The following is a 24421-nucleotide window of genomic DNA, read 5'->3' as shown; positions in this document are numbered from 1 at the left end:
ATACAACGGGGAAACCATGAAGAAGCCGAGGGATATGCGGCGCAAGCCATAGGGTTATTTAGAAGAATAGCACTCAAAGGACGAGGGCTAAGAGAGAAAAGCTTGATCAAGTTGGTGCAAGCATACGTTATCAGCCGGATAAGCTATGCTACACCCTACTGGAAGATCCGCGCCTCAGAACGGGATAAACTAGACACGATCATAAGGGGATTCTGCAAACGGGCTCTAGGCCTGCCCATAAGCACCTCGACTGAAAGACTCCTAGACATGGGTATTCACAATACATGGAGAGAGATTGCTGAAGCCACGAGAACGGCGCAGCGAGACAGATTAAGCCAATCAAATACAGGAAGGGCGATTCTAAGCATGGTAGGACTCCAGACGGAAAAGGGTATTCTAGTAAAGCGGGACATCCCAAGGGACATCAGAGAAAAGATCAGGGTAGATCCTTTACCCAGAAACATGCACCCTACATTTCACAAAGAGAGGAGGGGAAAGAGAGCTGAGGCGCTCACCAAACGCTTCGGCGAAATGAACGAGAAAGCAGTGGCCTACACGGATGCGGCTAGCGGGAAACTGGGAGCAGCGGTGGCAACGGTCGTTAGTGGCCGGGGTACAGCTGTCTCTTCCGCAACCATACGCAGTCGAAATCCAGAGTCGGCTGAAGAAGTTGCAATAGCGCTCGCTTGCGTGGGAACGGAGGCACAATACATAATTAGCGATAGCAAGACTGCTATCCAAAATTATGCTCGAGACAGAATAACACACGAAGCACTGCGAATCCTAGAGGGACGCAGAATAAATAGAAATATTAGTCTCGTTTGGACACCAGCTCACGAGGCAGTTCCAGGAAACGAGGCGGCAAACGCCCTGGCTCGAGATCTCTACTTCCGAGCCGCGGCAGGACCGCCCGAAAACAAGGAACTGGACGAGAGACCGATAAATTACACAGAAACAGTGGAAAATTACAAACTAAACAGGAGACTCTTTCCTCCCCCTGACATAGAGCTCGCTAATACAGAGGCTACGGCTTGGAGGAGACTACAGGCTAAAAATTTCATACACCCAGTGTGGGCATCGCATGTCTTAAAGGATGAGGATATTGATGATAAGTGTAGGAAGTGTGGGGAGAGGGGGACCCTCGACCATGTGATTTGGGAATGTGCGGATTCTCCAGGGTTCCGAGAGGAAACAGACAGTAGAGAGGCCTGGGAAACCCTTCTGCAAAGCACGGACCCCGTCGTGCAGAAGAAAGCGGTCCATCTGGCGATAGTTGCCGCGAGGAGCCAGAAGCTCCTTGCCTGTATCTAGTCGCGGAGGTCATATTAACACATTATAGCGACAACCACCGCCTTTTCCCGGCCCCTGCAAAAGGGCTGAGTAAGACGGAGGAGCGAACTTTAAGGCGCCTGCAGACCGGTACTCTACTCTGTCCTGCAATAATAAAACATTACGATCCTAACACGGATGGGCGATGCCCACACTGTGGGGAGACCTGTGATATCTTCCACATGGTGTGGGCATGTACTCAAAATCCCCACCTCCCCCCTTCCCCTACCCCCTCCAGAGAGGCATGGGAGACTGCCCTCCTCAACTGCTCCTCGCTTGAGTCCCAAAGGGCTCTGGTGAAACGGGCGAGAGACGGGGCCTCGTCGTGCGGTGTCCCGGACTAGGGACGCCGACCATGTAGCGGGGCCACTCTGTGGCTCCCAAACTCTTTTTCACAAAATAAAAGTTTTCACCACCACCACCGGCCCCTGCCCCTAGGCCTGCGTGCCGGAGGTAGGGAGTAGGGGGCCTCCATTCTGATGGGAAATAAAGTTTTATCAACAACAACAACATGGCAGAAACGCGGCGCTGAAGCCATAGGCCTTCAGCGTTCGTTGTGTTCACTGGCGTTGGCGTTGACAACGTTTTACACTCCGATCATTTTAAGGAAAGGAAGTGAGCATAACTGGCTCCCTGGGCCAGTGAACGCCTGAATCACCGTGGGGTGATGAGAGGGAGATGTGGCCTGCATGCGTTAGCGCTGATAAGGGTGAGCGAACTCTCGCGATCAACCATTAACTGCCACCTGCGGGTGGGGACTTTTATGTACATATATAGACAAACAGGAATTTCTTACCACTTATGCGGGAGAACAAGCCGTTCCTCTCGCTCGTAACAACTCGTAACGACTCGCACGTTCTACCTCGCATAGTGGTTCCACGTCATCGGTCAGCGATGAAACTTAACACCTGTCTGCTCAGGAACACCACAATGCTACCGGGGGAAGGCAATGCGCTCAAGAATCGCCAGAAGAACGCGCGCAAAGACTCGAAAAACAGCGGATTACCGAGGTTGCCATTGCTAACGCAATTTACCCGGTTTAACCAGAGCTAAACCACTGCCAATTTTGAAGCGAAAAGCTTCACTAGGCTCGTCAACACCGCGGTTCGCGTGAGCAGGAGGCCAGATTTGCCACTTCTGCGCATGCGCGAAACCTAGCGACGTCACGCGCTGTGCAGGGGGCCGCCGAGTGCGTAATAAAAAAAAGAATAAAACAGCGCAGAAACGAGAATAAAAAATAAATGAAAGATAAAATATGAGAACTAAATAAAAATAATAAATAAAGGCAATCAGTGCGCCAGGAAACACATCTCGGTGGACATCCAAACCGCGCCAAAGGGCCTTAAGGAAAATTAAATGAAATGAATATTGGTTTTAAGGAAATGAAATGCCTATCTCTCATATCTTGTACACCCGAAAGGAATGGACACAACAGTACATGTCTCTAAAGCAACCTTCTAGCGTCTCGTCCTCCGCCTCCGTACAGGCAGTGTGTGGACTGCCGAACGCCTCCACCGTTATCCTGGTACTCCCAGTGCATTGTGCGCAAACGTCCAACCAAACGTAACTGGACCTTTCCGATTTTTTTGCCATCGTAACGCACACCTCCCCCGCTCATGAAACTACCGCCCTAAGAGCATATACGAACGGGTGAAAGAACACCCCACTTGTTGTTTTGACTGAGAGAAGGATGAAAAGGAAATTGCACGGGCCTGCCTACAGGCTCAAGCCGAGCCACCACCGCTGCCGATCGAGTTTAGTCGAAAGATCAAAGGAAACAGAAAAAGATCTGTGTGTGTGTGTGTGTGTGTAGCTTCTATGCCATTTCAGAAGACATCCGAATACGGACTGGATAAATTAACAATTTATGCCCCAAATTTCTCCAATATGCCAATAGAAGCCGCGGGCATAGGAGGGTTGCGACTAATGCAGCAGAAAGCGTAGGGCTTTTATCTAGAATTTTGCGTACGGCAAAAGAAAATGTGACACATTTGCTAAATTACTCGACAAGAAACCCGAGTCAAAAGGGGGTGTGGTGAAAAAAAATTAAGATTTGAGGAAAGGAAGTATCTCTGTCACATATCTCGGTGGATACCCGAACCGTGCCGAAAGGGAAAAAATAAAGAATGCAGTGAAATAAGAAAGAGGGGCCGTAACGCACCCGCCGCGGTGGCTCAGTGGTTAGAGCGCTCGGCTACTGAACCGTGGTACCTATGTTCGAACCCTACCGCGGCGGCAGCGTTTCGATGGAGGGAGGGAGGGAGGGAGGGAGGGAGGGAAAACTTTATTTACACTAATGGTTTTTCCTGCGGTTTGGGGGCTTCTTCAGAGACGTCTTGGTTCTACCCCCAGGAGCCTTCTCTGTCGAAGTCGTCCGCCTCTAATCAGTGGTCGGTTGCCCTCAGTCCAGGGCTCCGCTGGCCACTGCAGCCCGTTGAGCTCGCTGTACCAGACCTTGTTGGTCTTCGCAGCGGTCGCTGGACAGCAGAGTCTCCCACTGCTCCGCACTCGGGTTTTGTATTTTGGGGACCACGTCTATGTTTTGGCAGGCCCATGTGATGTGGTATAGTGTAGGTTTTTCGTCGCACCAGGGACATTTGTTCGTGTATATCGTAGGGTGCATTTTGTTTAGTATATGTAGGTTTGGGAAAGAGCCTGTTTGTAATTGTCTCCAAGTGACAGCTTCCTCTCTGCTGAGAGATTTGTGCGGTGGGGGATATCGCATTCTTCTGCCTCTATAGTTTTGTAGTATGGCCGAGTATTCCCTGGGTGCTGGCGCGAGTTCCGCGGTCTCGTCGGAAGCTCGGAAAGTAATGTATCCTCGAGCTATCCTGTCGGCCTCTCGGTTCCCTGCAACCCCCGTGTTCCCCGGTACCCACACAATTTTGTGTAGGATCTTGTCGTTTTGTTCTTCCCGGTTTTTAATTCTGTCACTCGCTGCGAGGAGTATACGGAGCGCGTGACGACCTATCCTGCCATTCATGTAATTTCGGCAGGCTGTTTGAGAGTCCGTAAGTATTGTTAGTGACCGCCCGGTTCTATAGCCCTCTGCCACCGCTAGAGCAACGGCTACTTCCTCGGACTCTGCAGCTGTGCAGCCTCGGAGAGACGCGCTGGTCATTTCGCGTAAAGACGAATCGACCACCGCCGCTACAGCGATTTTGGTATCTCCTCCTCTCCAAGACGCGTCTGTATACACGGTCGTGGCTTGAGGAGCGTAGGCAAAACGCAAACGTGCGATGTCATGCACGTTAAAGATCCCCAGTCGGTCAAAATTATTCCGGAGTCATCCACTATGGCACCTCTTCCTTCCTTCCTACATCTCTCCGTCCCTAATTTACTCTTCCCTTACGGCGCGGTTCAGATGTCCATCGAGGTATGTCAGGCAGATACTGCGCAATTCCCTTCCCCAAAAGAACTTTCTTAGGGGCCGCAGGGTAAGGATGGGTGGAAACAACTTTATTACACACACACACACACACAAACACACACACACACACACACACACACACACACACACACACACACACACACACACACACACACACACACACACACACACACACACACACACACACACACACACACACACACACACACACACACACAAATCTTCTAGGGTGGTCCCCTACTGGTCCAGGAGTCCACGGGCTTGTGCTTCACGTAAAGCCAGATTGGCCAGCGGGCTGAGCGGTCCGTAAAGCAGCCTCCCAGGAAGAAAGAGTGGGATTGGGGATGGGGGGTACTGCCTTTGGGGAAGGACATTCCCAAAGGTAGTGGAAAAGTGTGGATCTGGGCACGCCACAGGTTTTACAATCAGGAGGAAAGTTGGGGTGAAAGCATGAGAGACGGTGGGGGGAAATAAAGAACGTTATTTGATGATATGTAGAGAGGAGAGAGAGAGAAAGAACTTTATTGTACAGGGAATTCGGGGCACGCCCCAGGGTCCCCGCACGACCCCACTGCACTCAAGCGTTTATGTTCCTAAGGTCCATAACACTGGCAGCCCGGCCGGTTGCGATGGTCTGCACGGCCGGGTCCTCCGAGCGCAGCAGGGTCTCCCAGTCCTCCCAGGTCTTTAGATTCTCTAGGGTCCGCCGGGCAGAGGGAAAGGATGTGGAGGGAGGAGGCGAAGGGTTCTGGGCATCCTAGACCACCTAGACTAAGAAGGCCTCTGCTCTCCAGGCTGACGTCAGCGCCACGTCACGACTAGAGGCCTAGCCGCCGACGCGCTGACCGCCGCCGCCGCGATAGTCACTGTCGGAGCATGCTCGGGCTTGCCGGCCGGCGGAGCGGTACCGTGCACTGCTTGCATTCTGCGGTGATTTTCTCGCTTGTGAGGTGCTTTGTGAAATAGTTATTCGGCCCTGTGCTGCTCGTGTTCACGCTAGTGTCCTACAAGTGGTGAAAACGTGCGCTGCTATGCTTGGACAGTTGTGAATATGCCAAACAAGTGCTGTGTGCCTGGGTGTAGCGGCAACTACAAATCCGGACCAAAAGTCCATGTGTTCAAATTTCCTGAAGATACAGAACTGAAGACAGCATGGCTGCGCGCTATTCCCCGAGAGGGCTTCTTTCCTTCGGCACATTCCAGGGTAAGATTGCTATCGTTATTTTTGTTCCTTGAAAAATACAAAGCAAACACGTGCACGTGCGTTGTTAGTGGAATTTCAGCAGTTATATATTTAGTTTTGAGGGAGGCTTCACTGCAATATGTTAGGCATTTTTTTTTCTATTCACATGCAGGTTTGCGAACTGCACTTCACTGAAGGTGACATCATTCGAGAGGATTGTGATGTGGATGATACTACGGGCCGTACGATAACTGCACCCATGCTCCGTTTGCGTCTCCGACCGGATGCTGTTCCGTCAAAATTCCCGAACTGCCCGAGCTATTTATCGAAGGTTTGCAGCAGAAGGGAGAATCCGGAGTCTAGAAGAATTCGTTTGGATGCAGCTGCGACTGAAAAAGCTCTTGCAGACTCCCTCGAGACGTTTAGAGCCGAAGAGGAAAAAGATGCAGTTCGGAGCCTAAACGACTTAGCCGAACACGTGCGAACAAGCCAGTCTGAGTTCTGGCATACAATATTGAGCAGTGGCCGCCTCATATTACTGCACATTGTTGAAGATGATGCTCCTTGGGTGAAGTACTCAGTTTGCGTGAAGGCTGATTTGTCTATCACGTTGCATTTCCTAAAGACGCCAGTCACAAGGCTAGGGTCCAACCTGTTCGTTCCTCCTCAGGCGAAAAGTAAGAGGGCTTTCGCTGACTTTCTTGAAAGCATCAAGGTTTGGGACAGCAGCGTTTCTTCTAGCTGTAGCGACTCGAATGAAGAAGTTTTTGATGCCATCAATTTCCTGCTTGGCCAGATATCTACAGCGCAGTCAGAGGATAATGATCATGCAGTCCAATTCCTCAGCGAACAGTTGAAGCTTCTGTCTGCAAAGAAGGAGCGAAGGCGCTATTCTATAGATTTCATGGTGTATTGTTGCATTCTCTTCATGATATCACCCCATGCCTATAAATACATGAGAAGCTATGGAGCAATCACAATGCCGCATCCAATGACCATCAGATCAGTTTGCTCATCATATGGAATGAATCCACAACGGGAGCATCACGGTGCAGCCTTTCTCAGTTACATGGCGAAAAGGATCTGCGAGCTCGATGACAGACAGCGGCATGTGACGCTTATGGTTGACGAAATTCACATAAATCCTTATTTTGATTATAAGGGTGGCAATATTGCTGGACTTGCGCACAATTCTGAAGAGGTTGCCAATAGTGCATTCGTTTTCATGGTGCAAAGCCTTACTTGTCAATTTAAGGAAGTTGCACACATTATCCCTGCCCGCAAAGCTGATGCCGTGTTTCTGCACAAGTCAATAATGGATGTCGTGACTGGCCTGGAGAAAATAGGTTGCAGAGTTACCTGCATAGTCAGTGACAACAACTCGATAAACAGAAAGGCAATGTCTTACTTTGCATCTCCGCCAACAAACGGAATCGTTTATCCCCATCCATGTGACTCCTCGAGACCGTTGTTTTTTGTGATCGACCCAGTCCACATACTAAAATGCATTCGGAACAACTGGCTAAACCAGAAAAATGACCAGCTGTGTTTCTACTTCCCCGAATTCGAGGATGATACAGCACAACCACGGCGCATGCTGACTGCGTCATTCGCCACCATCAGAAACGCATACAACCTTGAGTGTGACCAACTTCTTAGATACGGTCATAGTTTATCAAAGAAGGCGCTGTTTCCATCCAATCTTGAAAGGCAAAACGTCAAGCTTGCTCTACAGATTTTCAGCGATGGCTTACCTCACGCACTTCGTCGCTTGGAAAAAACACAACCTGAACTTCCCAGAGCACACTGCTAGCTTCATTGAGATCATAGTTAAATGGTGGAAAATCGTGAATGTAAAGACTCCGTACAAAGGGAAGAGACTCCGCGACCATTTTCAAGAGCCGGTGTTCCCCTCTGTGGACGATCCTAAACTGGAGTTCTTGTACAAGCTGTTGGACTGGCTCGATGAGTGGCACAGCAAACGCCTCGACAGCGGTTGTTCGACCAAAGAGACGCATACTGCTTTACACCACACAACTCACGCACTCATCGAAGTAGCCCGATACTGCTTTGAAGAGCTTAATCCTATCTTACGTTCTTCTGGGAAAGGTGCAGACGGACAGTTTAGAGCAAAGATTCGGCAAATACAGGCAGCTGGTTGGAGCACAATATCATATTTCCTTAAGACAGATTTATGAAGGCGAAAATAAACTACGACTGCAAAACACGCTGCCTAAACTTCAAGAAATCTGTGCAAGCGTGCAAGCGAAAAAAACTGAGAAGTGGGAACACCTGCACGGATCTGTGGACACGCCGCGCCCTTCGTTCAACGTCGTTGTGACTGCAGCGGCTTTATCAAAGATAACAGACATCATCCCCGTTCTTGTGTACGTTGCAGGATACGCCGTGCATACAGCTCTGAAGAGGCTAAACTGCACAAAATGCAGATCAGCGCTAACAGTGAACAAGACCATCACAGTTTCGCCCAACGAGGAAAACTACGATCTTGTTAAGCAGCTGGATCGCGGAGGACTTGTTTTCCCGGCAATGTTAGCAGTGAATGCCGTCGCACACAATTACGTCGTAGTTGAACAGCTTGCAAAGGACGCGTAGTTTTAAGAGCGCCAGACCAGCGTAAGCTCGTCACGGAGCTGACAATGGATTTGCTGACAAATGACGACTCGTGTGAATTTGATGCCTGTGACGACACATCCTTCTCAAAAACTTTTGCAGCCGGATGAATGACAGAACCGTTGATGACGACAACAAATCTAAAAAAAGAAAAGCTGAAACCCTAAAAAGCAAATAAACGAATTTGCGTTCCGTAACACGTTTTGTTGGGAATAATTTGTTAAAACACATTATTGTACGCCAAGCGATGAGCCCCCCCAATTCTTGCGCGCGCTTATCTGCTTCCGCAGCGCCCGCAGGCCTCGACGCATGACGTCACGACGGGAGCGCTGAGGCCTGTGGTGTTGTTCTGGTGCTCATAGGGCGCATGCCGGAGTGGGGAAGGAGGGATGATAGTGGGCTAGGGTAAGGGGTGAGGGAAGAGAGTGTGTCTGTAGTCTGCGCCAGAGCGTTGCGTGTTTGTTATCTAGGGAGGGGTGGGGCGGGGGATAGAGGTGGCGTGAGGCTCTGTAGGCCTGCGTCAGCTCGCTGAATGAGTGCATGCGCTCCTTCGTGAATCCCCGATCCGAGGGCACCTGAGCCCGGTTTAAAGAACCTCGGGCTAAAAGGTTGGCGGCCTCGTTTCCGGGATTCCCGGAGTGCGCGGGCACCCATATCAGCTCCACTTGGCGGGGCAGGGGTGCATCGGGCGAGTCTAGTATGCCAAAAGCAGGGACATGGACTCGGCCTCGAGCAAAATTTAGAATCGCAGTTTTAGAATCACTTAAAATGTACCGGGCTTCCGTGCGGGTGATAGCAAGTGCAATGGCGGCTTCCTCTGCAGCTTCTGGGGAGGTGTCTGGAGGGAGAGGTAGTGTGAGAAGGGTGGATAAAGAGGAGTCCACCACAGCTGCTGTCGCTTCATCACCCGTGCAGGCAGCGTCCACCCATACGGCGTCCGGCTCGGGGCCGTACGCTCGACGGAGTGCCTTCGCACGGGCTCTGCGGCGCTGCTCATGGTGGGACTCGTGCATATTCCTCGGGAGCGGCCTGATGAGGAGCTCCTGGTGAAGGGGTCGTGGGATGGCGAGGAGGGTTGGGTCGTTGGCCGGTATTCTGATTCCGAGGGAGTCCAGGATATACCGACCTGTGGAGGTTTGTGTGAGCCTGATGTATTGGGCCTGTCGGTGGGCCTCCACCAGTTCCCCGATCATGTTGTGGAGGCCCAGGCCTAGTTATCTGTCTGTGGGTGTGTTGAGGGGAAGATGAAGTGCTACCTTGAATGCCTTGAGAATCAAAGCATCCAAAGCATTTATGTCATGTTTGGATAGTTGTAAGTATGGGGTAGTGTACAGCACATGGCTGAGGATAAAGGCATGAATGAGGCGACATAAGTCGCGCTCCTTCATGTCTCTGTGATGTCCCGAAACCCTTCGGATGAGGTGCGATATCGCGCCTACAACCTGCTTGAGTTTCTTGAGGGTGGTGGTCTTTTTGCCATCGTTCTGGATGTGCAGGCCCAATACAGGGAGGGTGCCAACCTCAGGTACAGGGTCACCATTCAGTTCAATGGCAATGGGGGAGCGGGGACTGCGGTGGCTCTTAGGACGGATGAAGAGCAGTTCGGACTTCTCTGGGGAGCAAGACAGTGCGATGGTCCGTGCATAATTTTGGGTGAGTGTGGCTGCTTCCTGTAAGGTGTTCTCTATGTCGCCGTCATTGCCGTGGGTGGTCCACAGGCAAGAAGAAAGAGCAGAGCATTGTGGTGATTCGAGACGGTGACATCGTGGCTCAGCGACGTGAAGAACAAGAGATAAGAGTTGGCGAGTTCGAGTCAGCTACGCGTGAATTCGAGAAACGAAACTACAAGCAGAACCAAGCGCAGCCAGGTACATGTTATTGCTTACGCAATCAGCCAGGCTTAACCAAGCTTTTCAGCCAATTTTTTCTCTCTCTTCCTCGCTCGAATATTCGCCTCAATCTTCGGAAAAGCTTAAGCAGCCGACGACCTGCACTCAAATTCGGCATTTAGTAGTAACGCATTCGCCGTAAGTTTTATTAGACCGGAGTGCTCAAATTTGCCCACCGCAGCAGTACAAAGCCTTTGGGCTTTCTTCCTGGCGACATGCATAAACGCGCAAGCTCCTGCTTAGACGAGTTACAAAAGTCGCTCCTTTCAGTTTCCCCTAAATGTCCGTTCACAACATCACTAAAGCTGCCTCTGCTGACACTGCGGAAGTTTATTTTGTGTTTCATATGTCACGTAGCGAGTGTCAGGCAGCGGTCGCCATATACTTTCCTGATTTGTTTGCGTGGAGAGAGGCTTTCCTGCACCTTCAGCCGGACCCGACGTCCTCGAGAGTGGGTACTCGCAGGCGTCGGGCCGAGTCTGAACATCGGCAACCGTGCGGGGATTTACCAATCGATATAGTGCGCAAAAACCCTGGGTGATTGTGGAAACGTTTATTCAGAAGGGACAGGAGGTACGTTTACATCAGCCCGTAAGGGACCGATCCTTACAAACACCTAAACGGGCAGCCGAAAATGAGGATGTGGTGGTGAAAAACATTTATGGAAAATTAAGTTTTTTGCAGAAAGGTGACTGGGGTAGGACCCTATTGGCCCTTTCCCCTTACAATACTGGGTGGAGCCCCTATTCTGGTGCCCCATTGGCAAGCAACGCCGCCCGCGTCCGTTGAACCAAAGCCTTTTGGCTCTTTAGGTCTTGACAGCCGAGCAGGGCCGCCTCCCAGTCCTCTCTGGTGGGGTTGGGGTTGGGGGGATAGATGGGTTTGATTGACACGCCCAAACCATGTGGAAGGTGTCAGCCACCTCCCCACAGAACTGGCACGTGCCATCAAAGGATGTATTGAAATGTTTAAGCACCGCCGGGCACAGCACAGTGTTAGTAAGAATTTTGATGAGGAGGCACTCGTCAGCGCGATCCAGACCCTTACAAGGGGCCGGGTAGCGCCGGTGCTCCTCCTTGTAGTAATCGGTGATTTGTTTGAATGTAAGGGCCAGATTGTCTGATTGGGAGTACCCTTCCAAGGACAGGGAGATAGCCCGGGGAGAGAGTGCGCGGGCGGCCTGATCGGCCTGTTCGTTTCCCTGGAGTCCCTGGTGACCGGGGGCCCAAATTAGGTTGCGTGGTGTTGGATCTTCGCATCGACAGCTATATTCCAGTATGCGCCAGGCAAGCGGGGGAGCCCAGCCCAACTCGTAGTTCCGACAGGCCCCTCTCGAGTCGGTGATGATGTGTTTTGACTTGGGATTCGTGAGAGCCAGAGCAATGGCAATCTCCTCCGCATGTGTTGCATTGTAGGCTTTGAAAGTGAGCCCGTTAACTGTGTTTGTGTTGTGTACGACTGCGGCCGTGTACCACCCCCCCGTGGTGTGGGCCGGCAACGTCCACGTAATACAGGTGTTCTTGGTTACCATAATATCGCGCCAACGCTTCCGCGCGCGCCTGGCGACGACCGCTATGGTCTTCTCTGGACATGTTCCGGGGAAGGGGTCGGACCCGGAGGGCGCGTCTCCAGGGTTCTAGCACTCTCTCCCTTTCCTCAATGTGGTAGTTATGTTTGATGTGTAGCCGGTCCAAGAGGCGGCGACCGGACGTGGTCTGTGCAAGACGCGTGTATTGGTTGACTAAGTGGGCTTCTCGAAGCTCCCGAAATGTGTTCACCGCGCCCAAGGCCAGAAGCCTCTGGTTGGACGTGGTGACCGGGAGATCGAGAGCCCGCTTAATGACTTTCCGCAGGATGACCTCCAGTTGGTCATCATCGTGTTTGCGCAGGTGCAAGTAGGGAGTTGAGTAGAGGATTCTACTCGTTACGAAAGCATGGGCAAGCCGCAGTGCATCCTTGCTTCGTAATCCGCTCCGCTTGTTGGAGACCCGGCGGACCATGCGGCCCACCTGGTCTCCCACCGTGCGAAGTTTGGCTAGGGTGGTGTCGACTCTGCGTTGGTGGTGTATGAAGAGGCCAAGGACGCGGATCTCCTTGGCCTCCCGGATCGGTCCCGAGGGGAGACTGATGCGAAGCGGTGTTGTGTCCCGAGGGGAGGGACGTAAGTGCACAAATTCTGATTTAGCTGGGGCGCACTGGAGTCCGCAGTAGGCCGCGTAGTCGTCGACTAGGGTCGCCGCTGCTTGCAGGCAGGACTCCATGTGGCCCAGGTTACCTTGCGTGGCCCAGATTGTAATGTCATCCGCATAAAGAGCGTGATGTATCCCGGGCAGAGAAGACAATTTGGAGGGAAGACGAAGCATTGCCAAATTGAAGAGCAGGGGAGACAGGACCGCGCCTTGAGGTGTTCCCCCCGAGCCGATGGTGTATGGCCGGTGTTCCGCATCTTGTATGCGTATATAGACTTGACAGTCTGTAAGAAATTGTCTTATGTAATGGAATGTTTTGTGGCCACAGTTGGTGTTACTGAGGTGGTCCAGAATTACTTCATGTTTGACGTTGTCGAATGCGCCTTTAAGATCTAAGGCCAGGACCACCTTGTCGTTGTGGGGACATTCTACAGGATCTAAAATGTCGTGGTGGAGCTGGAGAAGTATATTGCCACGTATCATTGTAGTGTTTGTTCGTTCACGCTCAAGGCTGCAGGAAAGGGCTGTTATCATTTTTGTTCCTGACGCGAGAAGCGACCGGACTAATCTCGATTGTTCACAGCCATGAACAGCTTCGCCTACGTGTTTCTAGATTACTCTAGATGATCTCGACCTGTTATCTCGAAGTTTCCTAGCCGGCTTTAAATTGAACGATGCCACGAGCAGCGGGCATTCGTAGTTCGACGACCGACGAGCACGTTTGTTGCTTACGCCGCCGCCGAGTGATTCAGTTATTTTGCGGGCGCAAGTCAGCCCAAATAAAGAGCTTCGTTTCCAAGACTGGCTGGTGTCTTCCTGACCACTGGACTGCCGTCACTACAACGTGACATCTGGTGGAGGTGCTGGGTAGCCTCCCATGTTCCGGACACCCCCTACAAGCCGTGACGCCAGCCCTCTGAGTCATCAACCGCAGGACCTGAGTCCAGCCCACCGCGCTAGCCGACGCCTTCAAGGGGACGCACCAGAGTTCGGGAATCTGCCGGACCCTACCCGGAAGCGGAAGCCAGCCGCAACGTCTACCATGAGCTTGCCCCAGACGACGACTCCAATCATTCTTCACCAGCCCCGGGTGCCACCAACCTTCGACGCTTCGCCTGGCGCCGACCCCGAAGAATGGCTGGAGCAGTTCGACCGTGTGGCTATCTTCAACAACTGGGACGATGCCACGAAACTTAGGTACGTCTTCTTTGCCCTGGAGGGACCAGCAAGAGTCTGGTTTGAGAATGAGGAAGCCAGCCTCGCGAATTGGGAAACCTTCAAAGAGCAGCTTCTCAAGACTTTCACAAACGTCGTGAGAAAGGAGAGAGCCCAGCAGCTGCTACAGTCTCGCATACAACACCCAAACGAGACCGTTGCAGTGTACACTGAGGAGATGAAGCGTCTCTTCCGGCGTGCCGACTCGAACATGAAGGAAGAAGAAAAGGTCAAGCTGCTTATGCGAGGAGTTAAAGAACAACTCTTTGCCGGCCTCGTACGGAACCCACCGAAAACCGTGGCGGAATTCATAGAAGAGGCCTCCACGATGGAAAAAACTCTTGACGCCCGAGCCCGCCAATATGAGCGCCAGCAGCGCGTTTTTTCAGCAAACTGCCTGGACGCCGCTAACAACGATAACCTGCGGGAGGTTATACGCCAAGTTGTACGAGAAGAGCTCCGACGATTGCTGCCAAATGGAACGCAGCCGCAGGTTACATCACTTACTGACGTAATCCGGGACAAGGTTCAACAGGCCTTGGGTGTGACGCCGACACCCACGCAGCCTCTGCAGCCCCCAGCCATGACTTACGCCGCAGCTGTGCGCCGTCCTGCACCTCGACGACGGGACCCAAGCCCCTATCGCCCTCAGCCAGCTGCGTTGGACCGCCGCCCACTCGCCCCAACCCGCCCGTCCTACGAGCGACGCGCGCAGCCGAGGAAATGCGACGAGTGGAGAACTCCCGACCAGCGCCGTCCACTATGCTTCCACTGTGGCGAAGCCGGTCACGTCCTCCGGCACTGCCCATACAGAAGACTGGGCATCCGAGGGTTCTCTTACGACGCTCCACGACCCCGACCCGGCCAGCGACCAGCCGAAATCGAGGAGTTTTTACGTCGGGAAGAATACTCATCGCCGAGCCGCCTATCACGTTCCCCGTCGCCATCGTCCCCGCGCTTTGTATCCCCTAGCCGAGGTTACGCCGTGCGTGGACGCTCCCCCAGCCCCCGAAGGTTAAACTAAATAAAGCAGCCTCTGGAGGTGAGGTTGCTTCTAAGCGCAATGACAAAGATCCTCCATCGACGAGTACTCAAGACCATGCCTCAACTACGACGACAACACCGACGACGACGACACCGACGACGACGACGCGGCCAGACTTGAAGCTTTTACCGCTGCCCAGTGAAGTAACGTCGCAGTACGCCCACCGCAGCCTCACTACTCGACGAAGCCGAGATCGGACACCGAAGACAACGTACAATACGAGAACGCGAACAAGTGACCTTGAAGTTACGGTCGACGGTCACGCGGTTACTGCCTTGGTGGACACGGGAGCTGACTACTCTGTCATGAGTGGCCCAGTCGCTGTCCGACTCAGAAAGGTAACAACAACCTGGGATGGCCCGCTGATCCGCACCGCAGGTGGCAACCTGATTACGCCGTCAGGACGCTGCACCGCGAGAGTTGCTGTAAATGGGAGAACCTTCCTGATCCTACAGCAATGCTCGAGAGACGTGATTTTGGGAATGGACTTCCTGAACGAACATCGGGCGATCATCGACCTTCGATCTAAGTCGATCAAGCTTTCCACGGAAAAAGCCATACCTGTTGCGACGGGCGCGACTCATCACGTTGCCTTAAACGTCCTCGATGAAGCATTGAGCGTGCCGCCCCGATCAAGTGTTCTCGTCGGCATAGGTACTGGAGACATCGAAAATGCCGAAGGCGTTATCGAGGGGAACACACAGTTACTCCTGGATCGAGGATTGGGCGTCGCGAGGGGAGTCGCCGAAATCCGAAATGGCCAAGCCCAGGTGTTGCTAACCAACTTCACGGAAGAATACCGGCATCTAAACAAAGGTACGACGATCGCTTTCCTCGACGAGCTGGCAGACATCAGAGACGTATTTGCCCTACCCGACCAACCCGCAGAACCATCTGACCAAGGCCATCAACCCACGTTCGACATCAACCCGGCATTACCCCGGAGCAGACAAGACCAAATACGCACTCTTCTTCAAAGGTACACCGATTGCTTCTCATCAGCATCGAATGTGCGACGAACCCGGCTTGCCAAGCACCGCATTGTCACAGACGAACACGCGCGACCACTGCGACAGAGCCCCTACCGCGTATCGCCGCTAGAACGCCAAGCTATCCGCAAGCAAGTTGAGGAAATGCTTCGTGACGACGTCATACAGCCATCGAGGAGCCCCTGGGCAGCACCGGTCGTCCTAGTGAAAAAGAAAGACGGCAACCTTCGCTTTTGCGTCGATTACCGCCGCCTGAACAGCATTACGAAGAAGGATGTCTACCCCCTCCCCCGCATCGACGATACACTGGACCGGCTGTGCAACGCTAAGTACTTCTCATCGATGGACCTGAAGAGCGGCTACTGGCAAACTGAAGTCGACGAAAGAGATCGCGAGAAGACTGCGTTCATCACGCCAGACGGACTCTTCGAGTTCAAGGTGATGCCATTCGGCCTCTGCTCTGCCCCAGCGACGTTCCAGCGAGTAATGGATACGGTGCTCGCAGGCTTGAAGTGGCAGATTTGCCTAGTCTACTTAGATGACGTTGTTGTCTTCTCCTCAAGCTTTGAAGACCACCTCAGAAGGCTTCGGATAGTGCTGGAAACGATCAAGTCTTCAGGCCTGACACTGAAACCAGAGAAATGCCACTTCGCCTACGAGGAGCTGCTGTTCCTTGGTCACGTCGAAGCAAGGATGGAGTTCGCCCAGACCCCCAGAAGACGGCTGCGATCGCAGAGTTTCCACAGCCTAATGACAAGAAGGCTATACGCAGATTTCTTGGATTGTGCGCTTATTACCGACGATTCGTCAAGAACTTTTCGCGCATCGCTGAACCTTTGACTCAACTTACCAAGGCTGACGTGCCTTTTAAATGGGAAAGGCCACAAGAAGAAGCTTTCAACGAGCTGAAGCGCCGCTTACAGTCCCCTCCTGTGCTCGGGAACTTTGATGAAAACGCCGAAACCGAAGTTCATACCGATGCAAGCGGGGTGGGCTTAGGAGCGGTCCTCGTTCAGAAAAATGGCAGACAGGAGAAAGTTGTCGCGTACGCTAGCCGTTCACTGTCGAGAGCCGAAGCCAACTATTCGACGACAGAGAAAGAATGTCTCGCCATTATTTGGGCCACATCCAAATTTCGCCCCTACCTATACGGACGACCATTCAAGGTTGTGAGCGATCACCATGCTCTGTGCTGGCTGGCCAATTTGAAAGATCCCTCCGGCCGCCTTGCTCGTTGGAGCCTGCGTCTTCAAGAATTCGACATAACTGTAGTCTACAAATCTGGCCGCAAGCATTCCGATGCAGACTGCTTGTCACGAGCTCCTGTCGACGCAGCACCCGAAGAGGAAGACGACGACGCTTTCTTAGGACCGGTAGCGTGTTCGCCAAATGCAGCCGGTACAGCCAGCGATGACAGCGCCGCCCACCGGCAGGTAGCAGCCACATTAAGGCTGGTTATAAATATTCATTCAGAACGACGGCTTGACATCGCCGCTATGGCGCAGTGGATTAGAGGCATGTGTCGCGTATGGAAGGTCGGCCGTTCGACTCCGCTCTCTCTACTGTAATTTTACTGTTTTTTTTTAATTTCGTTTTTTTTTTCATTTCTTCCCTTTTAGGTCGCAAATCGTGATGCTTAGTGGACCGGTAAGCGCCAGCAGTTTCGCGCAGCAGCAGCACTCGGATCCTGACTTGCAAAGCCTAGTTGATTATTTGAAAGGCAAGACCGCATCGCCTCCCCGAGGGTTCAAGCGGCAACTGTCGTCCTTCGTCCTTCACAATAATGTCCTCCTGAAGAAGAACTTCGCGCCGAACAGGACAGTGCATCTTCTTGTCGTGCCCAAAAATCTCAGGCAAGAAATTATGCAGGCATGTCATGATGAGCCGACTGCAGGACATCTCGGGATTGCTCGCACGTTGCACCGCATCCAGGAGAAGTACTATTGGCCACGGCTAGCTACCGACGTTTCCCATTACGTGAAAACGTGCCGTGAGTGTCAGCGACGCAAAACGCCTCCGACTAGACCAGCCGACTCCTGAACCCCATACCACCGCCAACTAAGCCCTTTCAGCAAATAGGGATGGACCTCCTCGGCCCCTTTCCGACCTCTTCATCAGGAAACAAGTGGATCATCGTGGCCACCGACTACATGACCCGCTACGCCGAAGCAAAAGCATTGCCTAGTGGTACCGCAACAGAAGTCGCAAAATTTTTTGTCGAACAAATTCTCCTGCGACACGGCGCCCCGGAAGTGCTCATCACAGACAGAGGAACGGCGTTTACAGCGGAGCTGACGCAAGCCATTTTAAACTACAGCCAAACAAGCCATCGGAGGACCACTGCCTATCATCCATAAACCAACGGACTCACAGAGCGTCTGAACAAGACCATCGCAGACATGCTCTCCATGTACATCGACGCCGAACACAAGACGTGGGACTCCATTCTGCCCTACGTGATCTTCGCTTATAATACTGCCGTCCAGGAGACAACCAGGTTTACCCCATTCCAGCTGGTATACGGCAGGAAGCCCACGACAACACTCGACGCAATGCTCCCGCACGTTTCCGACGAAGACAACCTCGACGTCGCCGCCTACCTTCATCGCGCCGAGGAAGCCCGAAGACTTGCGCGGCTTCGCATTCAAGACCAGCAGCACACCGACGCCCGACGCTACAATCTGCGCCGACGAGACACGCATTACAAGCCAGGTGATCGGGTTTGGATAGGACGCCAGTTCGCCGCCGTGGATTGAGCGAAAAGTTGCTGCGACGCTACTTTGGCCCGTACAGGGTTCTCCGTCGGATCGGTGACCTCGACTATGAAGTCATCCCCGACGCCACGACAGCATCTCAGCGACGCCGCCCACGCCCGGAAGTCGTACATGTCGTACGCCTGAAGCCATATTATGAACGCTAAAGGACTCGAAGTTTCATTTTCCGTGTTTATTTTCATTTTAAAGCATCGAGACGATGCTTCTTTGGAAGGGGGGTAATGCCACGTATCATTGTAGTGTTTGTTCGTTCACGCTCAAGGCTGCAGGAAAGGGCTGTTATCATTTTTGTTCCTGACGCGAGAAGCGACCGGACTAATCTCGATTGTTCACAGCCATGAACAGCTTCGCCTACGTGTTTCTAGATTACTCTAGATGATCTCGACCTGTTATCTCGAAGTTTACTAGCCGGCTTTAAATTGAACGATGCCACGAGCAGCGGGCATTCGTAGTTCGACGACCGACGAGCACGTTTGTTGCTTACGCCGCCGCCGAGTGATTCAGTTATTTTGCGGGCGCAAGTCAGCCCAAATAAAGAGCTTCGTTTCCAAGACTGGCTGGTGTCTTCCTGACCACTGGACTGCCGTCACTACAACGTGACAATATCCTGTGCTGACTTGTGAGGACGAAAACCGAATATAGTGTCCGCGAAAATGTGCTGTGTTTCGAGATAATCGGAGAGTCTGTCACGCACCATCGTCTCCATCAGCTTGCCGACACAAGACGTGAGGGAGATGGGGCGAAGGTTCTCCACATCAATAGGTTTGCCGGCCTTCGGAATAAAGGTCACGAGAGCCGATTTCCAATCGAGAGGGAGAGGAGTCTCTCCGTCCCAAATGCTATTGATGTATTTGAGGAGCGCGGCGTAGGCTGCGTCGGGAAGGTTGGCCAAGAGCTTGACCGTAACCTTGTCGCGCCCGGGTGCAGTGCACCGCTTCATCTTGCTTAAGGCCGCCCGGAGGTCGTGGAGCTGGAACGGAGTGTCAGCTCCGTGTTCTCTTCGCCTGCATAGGAGTACGCCGCCGGCCGGGGGTCCTTAGTTGTGCACAGGTATCGATCCCTGAGCGTGTGCGCTAGCTGTGTTGTCGATCCTGTAAAGTTGTGCAATGCCCTATGTAAGTGGCGTTTTGTTTCCGTGCGTGTTTGTATTGGATCGATGAGAGCGCGGAATAGGCGTCACGTGTTGCGACCAGACATCTGGCGCGCAGCCGCGTTGCACCGGTCCACCCAGTTAGTGTCGGCTAGCTGAGTAGCATATTCCGCTGCCTCTTGTGTGAGTTCGAGGATGCGTTTCTTTAGGCGTCTGTTATGTTTCTGTTTCTTCCATCGTTTGGTGAGGCTGCGGCGGGCCTCCCAAAGGTGGAGCAAGTGGTTGTCCACGTCCATTTGTGTTTCTGTGAGCTGTATCTGCTTTTCGTGTTGTGTGAGTGTAGACGTGAGCGATTTGGACCATGCGTCGTATCCCGACTGGAGGGGGTCTACGATGGGTAGAGAGGTGCGGAAAGTCGTCCAGTCCGGGACACGAGCTGGTGTTAGTGGGCGTTTCAGGGGACGCATGCAAATGGTTGTGTTGATTATACAGTGATCACTACCTAGAGTGTCTTCTGTATTCAGCCAGTCGGCATGGCGTATGTTGCGTGTAAATGTGAGGTCCGGGCAAGTATCTCGTTGAATCAAATTGCCGACACGTGTTGAGTTGGCGGGGTCAGTGTGCAAAGTGAGTCCAAGTGTGGAAAGAAGTTCCACAAGCTTCCTCCCACGCCTGTCCTCCCGTGGGTACCCCCATAGCCTGCTCGGGGCGTTGAAATCCCCGACGATCAGAAGGGAATCCCTTCCAGCCACCTGCATAGCTTGGGTGAAAATTTAATTGAACGTGACGTTCTTAAGTTTAGGTGGGCAGTAAATATTTAGAATGTGTACAGGTGGGTCAGACCGCTTTAGAGGCAGCACTGACACCATCATGTATGGGAAAGGCGGTGTTGTGGGGAGCGTGACCTCCTGCGCAGTATACTGCTTGTGAACAAGTATACATGTCTGCGGGTTGTGTTGAAATGTAGTGTAGTTTGTTAGTTTGGCCCCGGCGCCGGGTTCCTGAAGGGCAACCGCGGCAACGAGGAACTCAAAGGTCTCAAGATAGAGGCGGAGATGAGTCCGCTTCGTGCGGTTCTTGAGACCACGGCAGTTGCACTGCGTTAGTGTAAGTGGCTGAGTTGTTCTTGCTCGCGACTTAGGGTTGGGGGCCATGGTCGGAGGCGGAGGGTGGGGTTACGTTGTTAAGACTCCCCAGTCCGCTAGTGCCCGGCGCAGACGTGCAGGAGTCTTCCGAGAAGTCAAACTCATCGGGAATAACTCTGTTGAATTTGGAGGGGCGGTTAGCGTCTCTGATGGGCCCTACGCGTTTAAGGACGCGCGGATTGTTTTTTATCCATTTTTCGATAATGTGAGTTACGGCTTGTGTCACCTGTGCGATGACCCTCTCCACCTGACGCGCAATGGTATCGTGGATAATTTTGGGAAGGTCAGCCAATTGTGTTTCAATCGCGGTCACCCGGGTCTCCAGGGCCGCGGCACGACTCTCCACAGGAGTAGGAATCTCCCTGTCTGTGATGTTTTCTTCCTCGCCGCTCGACGCGGGCGGAGTATGGAATTGGGCTTTGAGCGAGTTAAGCTCGCTGGCTAGTTTTTCGTCTTGAGCTCGCAAGAGGGCGAGCTCGCGCTTGAGTTCCTGCGTCTCGGCGGTGCTGGTGGGGGAGGAGGGAGGAGGGGAAGGAGAGGAGGCGACCCTCGCCCAGCTGCCTACCTTGGGTTGGTTGCAGGCGGCGCCGCCAGATGAAGCGCTGAGAGCTGGGAACTCCGCTGCTCTGGGTGGTGGCGGTACCGTTGCTGTCTTGCCAGGGGGAGGCCGTGGCGTCTTCTGGTTGTTTTGCTGCCGGCCGGTGGTGTGACTTCCCCGTGTCGCGCCGGGATTGGCTCCCTTGGGTGGCTTGATTGGCGGCCTGGGCCCTGGCTGCGGAAGCCGGATGAATTTGCTGGTGCATTCGAGGGAGCTGGTGAGGTGCGGGCCCCCGCATATTATGCACATGGGATTGCAAACGTGGGGGGCCATCCCCTCAGTGCCAACCCCCACGTTCTGGCCACAAAGGCCGCATCTTTCTTTGACCGGGGTGGGACAGTTGTCCACCCGGTGCCCCAGCGTGCCGCAACGGTAGCACGCTGGCACCGTTTTCTTATACTCCTTGACGGGAGTCAGTTCGGCATTGTGGTGGACGTAACGCGGAACGCTGCGTCCCTCGAAAGTTAGCACAGCTACATTCGATGTTCCCGGCTTGCGCACATGGACTAATTCACCACCGCGCCACTGCACACTATGTTTCAAGGATTCGCTGGTTTCAAGGTTATGCACAGTAATCACACCACGACACACATCACCGGTGAGCTTGAGGTGTCCGTGAAGTGGGAGCGATCCTTTGCTGGTGGTAATTTGGATGTCCGTCAGAAGCTTTTGAGCCACCTCGGGGTTCTTCGTGCCACAGACGATAATATTTTGTTCCCAATTGGGAGAAATTGTAATCGCATTCATATGCTGTCTGCCGATGAGTTGCGAAATGGCAGCGCCGAGCTCACCGTGCTGGAATGCTGTCTTGAGGGCGACCGTACTGCGTGGCCGCAGCACGATCACGTAATCGTCAAGGTTCATCCTGACCGTTGGCTTGGGCGTCCACTTGGAGACTGGTGAAAATGTCTTCTGTGGACATTTAGAAGACGGAGCGCGAGCGTCTTCCGTTGCTGATTTGTCGAGAGGAGTCTTGGGCATTGCAGCTCCTCGTGCGTTCTGCCGGCGGCGGTTCCGGCTCTCAACGACTTGAAAAAGGGCAGCTTGCTGCGCCGAAATGGTGGATGGGCCATCCTCTGGCTGGCTTGCAGGGACAGACGTCTACGACAGAGTCGTGGGGTCGTATCCGCGTTGTTCAGGCAGATCCATGTTGAGAGGTTGACCGGCGGGCGTCTCCGCAGCCAGCGGCGGGGGAGCCAGAGCCGTTAGGTTCAGCTCGACCGCTACGTGGTGATGCGGAGGGTTGCTCGAAGTGGCCGAAAATTGGGCGTACCTGGATCAGATCGGGGAGACGCGCCTCAGCAGTCGGGAAGAGCGGACGTGTCTCACGTCGGCTCCGCCGAATTTTATGATCCTTTCCCGAAGCATTTTCCGAAGCTCTGCGATACCATCTGGCTACACTTCCAGAACAACGAGGAGACCACCCACTCTTGTTCAGGTGGGACCGTTTTCTCAAATCCTTCGAGAATTTGAAGACTAAGCGGATCGCGCGAGTTGATAAGCCTAACAGTTAGGCCACGACTCAGCTGCCCGCCGCTGCTCCGCGGGCAAATTCTGCCGCAAACCCTGACGACCCTGATGGGATACGACCCGGAGGGGATGCAGATTGTCACCATGCCGCAGGCGAAAACCCCAGTTTTCGACAAGGTTACGGAGGCGATTATCCAACGCAAGATAGAAGAGTGGGAACGCGCATCAGCCCGTGACAACCACTCGGCACGGCAGAAAGGTCGAACGCCAGATGGACGCGTCACCGCGGCAGGGGATACGCCGCTGCAGCAGACGCCCCGCACGCAAGTCAAGCGTTGGAAGCCTCCTCCGCAGCCGCGTCTGGACAAGCAAGATGCAGTGATCATAATCAAACCTAAAGGAACGCTGGATCTCAGCAAATTCAAGGGAAGCAACGCGGTCGGAAATGTCTTGCACATTGCTGCTGGCGTCGACAAGGGCTCAGCCGAGCTCAGCGTTTGGCCCATATGGGAACAGAACATCATCGTCGTCGGGGTGCGAGACGCCCAAATAATCAGAAAGATCCTGGCAATTCACGAAATTCAGCTTGGGGACAAGGCACAGGCAGTGTACTCCTACCTCCGCCCCTCCGACGACACTTGCAAAGGAGTGATACTAGTGGACCCGAGGGTTTCCAACGAAGACATCACGAACGCGCTTCGCTCCCCGGACGCACCAGTGGTGAGCGTGAGAAAATTAGGTTCCTCCAACGTGGCGGCCATCACGTTTGAAGGAAGAAAGGTTCCGTTTCACGTCTTCTACTACGGTGAAGCGGTTCCAGTACGCCAATACAAGAAAACAACGCCAGCCTGCGCACTGTGCGGGAAACTTGGACACCAGGCGGATGTTTGCCCTTGCCCTTCGAAGTCAAGATGTCCGCAGTGCGGTCAGCAAGATGTTCCAGAATCCCACGACTGCCAACCCAAGTGCACGGTCTGCGAAGGTCCACATCCCATGGGGTCGAATCAGTGCAAGTACAAGTACCGAACATCACAAAAAACCAAGCCCAAGACAGGAGAAGTCAACCACCGGTCAAGATCCAGGTTTCGCAACCGGTCCGGCAGCAGAGGCCCATCGAGCAGCGGGGACCGACTGACCCACCAGGCCCAGTCCTCCAGCAACAACTCAGCACCCCCAGGCTCAAACTCTTCAAGCAATGGACCTGGGACAACTGATAAGGTGTCGCGCAACAACGGCAGTCGTCCAGCCAAGAAGACAACAGGACCCCATAACAAGGAGCAACGCAACGGCAGCAAGGTGAGCTGGGCAGATGTAGCTGCCTCCTCCCCCGAAGCGTTGGCTTACAAACGACTTAAAGCAGAGATTGAACAACTAAAATCAGAAAATAGCACATTGAAACAGCAGTTAGGCCTCGCAGTCAATCCAAACAACACATTACCTCCATCGACGCAACAGGCATGTCCAATGGAAGAAGATAAGGCAG

The 24421-nt window shown here is 53.3% G+C and overlaps 2 protein-coding genes and 1 pseudogene across 2 annotated transcripts; 2 read left to right on the top strand and 1 right to left on the bottom strand.

The window, feature by feature from the left end:
* The first annotated feature begins 267 nt into the window (after positions 1-267).
* LOC149358065 (uncharacterized) lies at positions 268-1311 on the top strand. Its single transcript, XM_089578017.1, has one exon. The coding sequence runs from the start codon at positions 268-270 to the stop codon at positions 1309-1311; it is 1044 nt and encodes a 347-aa protein (XP_089434143.1).
* A 4758-nt stretch (positions 1312-6069) lies between these two features.
* On the top strand, positions 6070-8731 carry LOC149358064 (uncharacterized; annotated as a pseudogene).
* A 12119-nt stretch (positions 8732-20850) lies between these two features.
* On the bottom strand, positions 20851-24211 carry LOC149358063 (uncharacterized). The gene has a single exon (XM_089585039.1). It carries the CDS (start codon positions 22447-22449, stop codon positions 20863-20865), a length of 1587 nt encoding a protein of 528 aa, XP_089441165.1. The 5' UTR covers positions 22450-24211; the 3' UTR covers positions 20851-20862.
* Positions 24212-24421: the final 210 nt, after the last annotated feature.

This window comes from Amblyomma mixtum, chromosome 3 (genome assembly GCF_055824585.1).
Source record: "Amblyomma mixtum isolate Tamu chromosome 3, ASM5582458v1, whole genome shotgun sequence".
In the NCBI taxonomy this organism is placed as follows: domain Eukaryota; kingdom Metazoa; phylum Arthropoda; class Arachnida; order Ixodida; family Ixodidae; genus Amblyomma; species Amblyomma mixtum.
The sequence above is the reverse complement of the archived record's forward strand: the minus strand, read 5'-3'. Positions and strand labels throughout refer to the sequence as shown.

Bases quoted from the DNA above. Each gene is read 5' to 3' on its own strand.
- LOC149358065 (XM_089578017.1), top strand. From the start codon at position 268: ATGGGTATTCACAATACATGGAGAGAGATTGCTGAAGCCACGAGAACG.
- LOC149358063 (XM_089585039.1), bottom strand. From the start codon at position 22,449: ATGCCCAAGACTCCTCTCGACAAATCAGCAACGGAAGACGCTCGCGCT.